General features: G+C 31.3%; 1 protein-coding gene across 1 annotated transcript; it reads right to left on the bottom strand.

The window, feature by feature from the left end:
- On the bottom strand, positions 1-1,965 carry LOC149493752 (uncharacterized). Its single transcript, XM_089726330.1, has 2 exons — positions 1,720-1,965; positions 1-1,674 (listed from the first exon to the last, which is right to left on the bottom strand). The coding sequence occupies exons 1-2, from the start codon at positions 1,963-1,965 to the stop codon at positions 1-3; spliced, it is 1,920 nt and encodes a 639-aa protein (XP_089582456.1).
- Positions 1,966-6,944: the final 4,979 nt, after the last annotated feature.

Below are 6,944 nucleotides of genomic sequence, written 5' to 3' on the forward strand. Positions count from 1 at the left end.
TCAAGAAATATCTATGCCCTGTCCAAGAAATAGTGCCAACTGGACCCATATATCCATGTGTAACAAATCAAAAGGAGATTGAGACATAGTTACACTAACAGGAAAGGAAAGTTTCTTCTGCTTTGCCATATGGCAGATATCACAAGGTAAATCAGTCTTATTCATATGAATTTCTGGATGTTTGGTACATAAAATGGATAATCTGGTCTTAGGAACATGACCAAATCTAAAATGCCACAAACTATTATTACTACACTGAGTACTAAACAATGTAGTAGCAGCCAATACTGCTTTATTTTGTCTAACATCAGAAAACTTCTTAGGATCTTCATTTTGCAGCAACTTGTAGAGTCCATGGAACACTTTAGCTATACCAATCATCTTCCAGGTCTTGAAATCCTGGATTAAGCATAGATCATTATAGAGAAAGAGTGAACAATGTAGTTGAGCAATAAGGCTTGTAACTGAGACAAGATTGAAAGCAAATCCGGGTATATACAGCACATCTTTAAGGAAAAATACTTCTGAAAAAACAACAGTGCCAGAAAAATGAGCTAATAGATATTCTCCATTTGGCAGCTTTACTCTTATTGGTGAAATTCTTTTGAAGGTTGTAAACATATCAAGAGACTTGCATATATGATCTGTAGCTCCACTGTCCAAAATCCACACAGAATTAGATACAGATTTTAATATACCTGTTTTCTGTGTTTGATTAGATATGGAAATTGCTAATTGCTGATCATTGGTTGCCATGATGCTATTGACTGCATGCTCTCTATTGATTGTATGTGCTGTGCCATCTGCTGAATCTTGATTAATGAGTGTCATAATCTTGTTATATTGATCCAGTGTAAAAGAAATAGTTGCTTCAGATGGTTGCTGTTGAGTTGCACTGCTTGTACAGTTTGTGAATTTATTCTCCACAGCTTGAATAGGAAACACATTAGAGTTAGGATCATAAAATTCACTTGCATTTTGATAATAAGAAGGATTATGTTGATCTCCATAAACTGCATTGATTGCTGCATTTGCAATCACATTTGGTCTGCCTGAATTGTAGTTGTTTCTCGGCTTGAATCCTGGAGGATAACCAATTTTCTTATAGCAACTGTCTATAGTATGATTAGTTCCATTGCAGAAAGTGCATTTTCTTGTTTTATTTATTTGTGCAGGAAACCTTTGTCCTCTGGATGTCTGCTGTGGAAAGCTTTTAGCACCAAAATTTGGTCTATAAGACTTATTGAGCATAATCTTTAACTCAGATTGTGAACTGTGATTAATCTGCCTTTCTTGTTGTATTGCCATTGAGAAAACTTTAGTTAAATCAGGAAGAGGATCCATCATTAACACATTAGATTTAACAGACTCAAATCTCTCATTTAAGCCTCTTAAGAATCTTATGACTTGTTCATGCTCAAAGTTTCTTCTGTATTGTGTAACTGCTCCACAGTTACATGCATTAACACACGTACAAGCAGGTATTGGTCTAAGAACCAACAGCTCATCCCATAGGATCTTAAGCTGTGTGTAAAAATCATTCACAGTGGAATCTCCTTGCTTAAGACTTGCAGTTTCATCTAACAAATCAGCTATTCTGTAATTATTCCCTTGAGAAAATTTGATTTGTAAATCTCTCCATACTTCTGAGGCATTGTCTATCCACAAGATACTCTGTGCAATGTTTGGAGACACAGCCTTCTAGATCCAAGAAATCACCATTGTATTGCATCTGCTCCAGATATTATACAATTCACTATTCTGATCAACTGGTGCAGGTATCGCTCCAGTAACAAAACCTAACTTATTTTTGGAGGCTAGCGCTATTTTCATTGCTCTGGCCCAAGAATGATAGTTGTAATCATTCAATGGAACTGAAACAAGAACTAAAGCAGGTGTTTCATTTGGATGCAGATAGAAAGGATTAGAAGGATTCGTCAAACAGTCATTTTGATTTGTAGCCATTTTAACAAAATTAAAGAAAGAAAGTAAGAATGATAGAATCAAAGATTAAGAATGAGATAGAAGAACTAACAACTGATCAAGGAGATCAAGGAAAACAGCAATCGATTGGAAAGAAAGAAAGGAAAACTTCCGAATCAATCAGTAATAGTTGCAGAAAAAAAACAGCAAATCAAAAAAGAAACTGAATAAACCTGCGCAGCACTGCTCTGATACCATGAAGAAACTTGACTGAATACATTTTATTCAATAAGAGGATGAAGAGAACGACAGTTACAAGAGAAGAACAAAAACAGAGCAAGATTACAATACTGAATAGAGAAGAATTCACCAAAAAACTAACTTAACACCAGATGCTCTATACAATTATTTATACACCTGTACGGACACCAATGACACATAAAATTTAGCTCTTAAAATCTGTTACAACTCATCTTTCTCTCTCTTCATTCACTGTAACAGATTTGCAACTCCTCAACTGTTTTTGTTATCAGCAAGGAGAAAGTGTACTGCATGTGTTTTGACACTTGCGTTTATTAGCTGTGCGACACCGTTTTTCTTCTTTTAATTTCTTTCTTTCTTTTATAATGAAACGGTGTCGTTGGCTAATACTAGCCGTTACTAATAACGGCTTTCTTCTTCAAACTTCAGCATCTTCAACCTCTGTTATCTTCAACCTCTGTTAATCCATCAATGTATATAGCTCGTTTCAATTCCAAAAATAGAAAAACAAAGTCATCCATTAACTTGTTTCTTGGGTTGGATAACCATAGCAATAAAAAGATATCATATAATTAGGATTTCGGAGCATATAATTAGATATCATATATATATATATATATATATATATATATATATATATATATATATATATATATATATATATATATATATATATATATATAAGTATATAAGGGAACATTAACTAAACATTAAAGGTAGATTATCACATCATTATTTTTTCTACTATATTTTGTAAAAAGTGAATGATAATACACCAAGCTAAATTAAGTATAATTTTTAAAATATTATTACTAGTATATAATTTTTTTTTTCCAAAATATATGCATGTGAAATTATTTTTATTGATTTAATGTATAAGTAAATCTATACAGAGACAATAGGAAAGTAATAATCTAAATGATCAATGACATAATTAAAAGAGTGAATAATATGTTACCTTTGCTTTAAGTAACCGGAGATAGCCAAGGAGGACTTTTTTATATATGAACTATCATATTTATGTATGTCCTTTTTTACTACCAATTTTCACGTTGGCGTGTGAGCCCACGTGAACTATCATAGACAATAGGTTTTACTGCTACTTATAATATTTTGTTATTATTATTATTATCACAGAAATTGGTTAGAAATTTGCTAACCCTACTGTGTGTGAGCCCATGCATTATAAGCATCAGATAATACGTCCACGTCAGTTTTAAGTGGACTCTCTCCATAGCCAACGCTGCAGTTTTGAAGCTTCATGAGTTATCTGAAACATGTACAACATCGTTTTATAAGGATTCTTTAGCCCTAAGCTAAATTTATTCTCAAAACAAACCCTTTTTCAGTTTTCACCGTCGATGAGTTTTTGTCTTTACTGCATCAATTAGGATTTCTACAAAATTGATTCTTCCCTTTTCATTTTTATTTTTATTTTTTTCTTCTTTTCAATGACTGTGACAACGATTATCAAATTTTGCATGTGAGCTTTTAGTGATTATGGAATTTAGACATTGAGAAGGAGAAAGTCTAGAGTTGCATTGATCGGTCATCGGGAGTCAATTTGAGGGCACTTCTTTATATAGATGAAATAACATCGTTTATTAGGGCATAGTTGAGGTATAACTACAACCATGACAATATCTTGAGACTGATGGGTCTCTTAAATGTTGATTTGAAAGAAAGAATTTAAAAATATTAAAAATAATAATAGAGATTATATTTACTATTAACCCAAACTCTTTCATTCACAAAAATGTATTAAGTTAATCTAAACCCAAGGCCGAAGAGGAACCTATTTTTTACTTACAATTTAAATCCTCATTATAACTTAGGGTGTTATTGCAATAAAATGTCAAAGTTCAAGATGAAATTAATATAAAGGTCAAATTGGAGTGAAATTACAATAAAAAGTTAAAATTTAGGGTGAAATTGGTATAAAGGTCAAATCAGAGTGAAATTGTAAGAAAATTTAAAATTGAGGGTAAAACAATATATTAAGCCCAACATCATTCCCAAACCATCTTTATAACTCAAACAAAAAGCTAGGATGCGTTTAGTATCAAGCATGGGTAATAATTCATAAGAGGGAGTTTGTAAATTGCTATCGTAAGTGTAGAAAGAAAGCGGGGATAGGAATTTCTGAGACAACAAGAAACAAACATTGTGTGTATTACTATTGTGTGGATCATGTTTGTGGTATATTTCTAGGATGGTGTAAGCAAGTTGATGTTAGCGATTCGAGCCAAAGCATGGTGTAAATGAAGTGATGCAAAGAAGTATAACTATTAATGTAAATGATATTTCTAGGAGGAGATTTTATTGATGCAGTCCAAGATGCGAAGGATAGCAGGGAGGCTGGAACGCATAAATGTAGAGCTTGATTGCCTGAATTTGATTTCGAGTGTGTCTATGACATAGGCATGACTGGTTTGTTGAGCATTGGTTCCAGTTCTGTACCGAAATCGGCAATTTAAAAGTTTTAGGATGTTAAACCTGAACTAACTTTTGAACCGACGGTTTTGGTCCAGTTATGATTCCAACTGGTTCCGACTCAGATTCGATGAACCAACGGTTCTGATCATGGTTTATGGAAACATATATATTAATTTTTTTAGAAAAAGTAATAATTCGGTTCTAAGATTATATTATTCATTTGCAAAAATTAATATGAGTTTAAGAAATATTGGTAAATTTTATTTTAAATAACTTTTAGAAAGCTCATACTCATATATAAAAAAATAAAATTACATAATTTACAAAATAATCAAATAAATTATCATTTCATTTTGTCTAAATATTATTAATTAAATAAACTGAGAAAATTTTGAAAATACTTCAAACAATGCAATTTTGAACTAAGTAAATAATTTAAAAGAAAAAAAAAAAGTTAAAACTCCCGTTTGTATCAAACAATATAATTCTAGACTAAATATTTCACTTTTTTTTTTACCATTTTACTTTTTTAGATTTTTAACCTTTAAGTAAAGCGTATTTTAAAAAAAAAAAATTAAGTAAAGTGTATCATGTAGTAAAAGATTATTTAGACTTTAGAGTTATATAGAATAGGTTAAGTGATTATAATTTTGAAAATAAAAATAAAAATTTTTGGTTCAAACCGGACCAAAACTACTAGTTTTAGACCGATTTAAGTTCAGATTTTATCATTCAAATCGATAAGAAAAGGTACGGTTCAAATTGATCTTCAATCAATTTAGAATCGAGCAAAATCCTAAAAGTTAGTTCTTTTAATGGTTCAGGTGACATTTGAAACTAAACTTCTTAGGCTTCCAACAGTATTACACACTAAACTCCACCTTGAAGTTAAAATTAGGTCTAGATTTGGTTTAGTTGCCACAAATAGCCCTGCGGCTGCCAATCCTCTACCATAGCGCCCCCATTTGCTTCGTATTCTAACTCTGATTTTGACGAATTTAGCCTTGTTTTCACTATAGACAGGCCTCCTAGACCTCATTTTTTCACTCCTTGATTGCTTCGGTTGTATTGACACTGAAAAACTTTCTCTTTTGTCTCCAATTACAATTGTTTTTTCAATTTTTAAGCCTTATCCTAATTAAGTTTCCTTAAATTAATTAGACTATCACCACCCAAAAATATAGTAATTGATTTTTCAAAATTATTTTTGATTTTTGAATTAATTAATTTTCTTTAAATTAATTAATTTTACTGTCAAATTAATTAGGCCCCCTCCAGCCTAGGTAAGAGAGAATTGAGATCTAGCCCAATCTTTCAACCAATCCCTAAAGTCCCCAAGATCCACAAGGTCTAGGTATGTTTCCATAAATCTTAAATCTCTCGTCTTCTATCCCTTATTCACAAATTTGGCTTGTGAAAACACGATAAATAAGACTAAAATCAATCAATAGAACTGCATGGTTTTGATTCCAGATCTAATTATGGATCTAACGGATATGCAAACACATTTTGTGATTTTTCCTAAATTGCAAACCAAATTAATAAAAATTCCCCTTCTCTTTTCTCATCATCTTTTTATTATTTGTGGGATAATTTTTATTATTATCATTGATTTTGGAGTAGTTAATTATTATTTTTATTTTTATTGGGAGATATGTGATTATCCTAGAATCCTCATCAAGAGGCTAGAGATAATACTCCCTAATTTAATTTGAATTAGTTTATTGCTTTATTTAATTATTGATTATTTTTTTATAATATTTTTTATATTGTTCATGCATTATTTATATACTCATGCATAATATTAATTGTTCATAAAATTATTTTCATTGAATCTTGTTTTAATTTCAAGCTAAACAACTTATTTCTTTTGTACTAAAAACCTGGTTCCTGAATCCTCTATGGTTTCAAGTTCTAATGCAGTTTTCCATTGGATAATTTTTTTTTCTCGGAGTTAAATTAGGGATTTCCTTAAGTTTTCCCTTTTATAATTAAACCTGAGATGGTGACTTCCTCTTTCTAAAAGCAAATCAAGTTAAACAGCCTTTTCCGTGTAGTTCTAATCCAACTGTGTTTCAATTTCTTTAAATGAAATGGTGTTTGGACAAGATCTCATAGGAAAGTGAATATCCTCATTGCATATCCTGTCCCAAATATTTGAACCTCTAAAAAATTGCCTCTGGCCATCCCTTTAGTCATCATTTTGTTTCCTATCCACACTGTGATCAACATTGCTAAGCCATACTTCATGGTTTTCAAGGATTACACCTCCTATATTCTATGACTCTTCAAGGTTTTCTAGCATTACATCACCGATGTTCAAT

The sequence above is a fragment of the Jatropha curcas genome, chromosome 9 (assembly GCF_041381405.1).
Source record: "Jatropha curcas cultivar XTBG-Jc1 chromosome 9, XTBG_Jcur_1.0, whole genome shotgun sequence".
In the NCBI taxonomy this organism is placed as follows: domain Eukaryota; kingdom Viridiplantae; phylum Streptophyta; class Magnoliopsida; order Malpighiales; family Euphorbiaceae; genus Jatropha; species Jatropha curcas.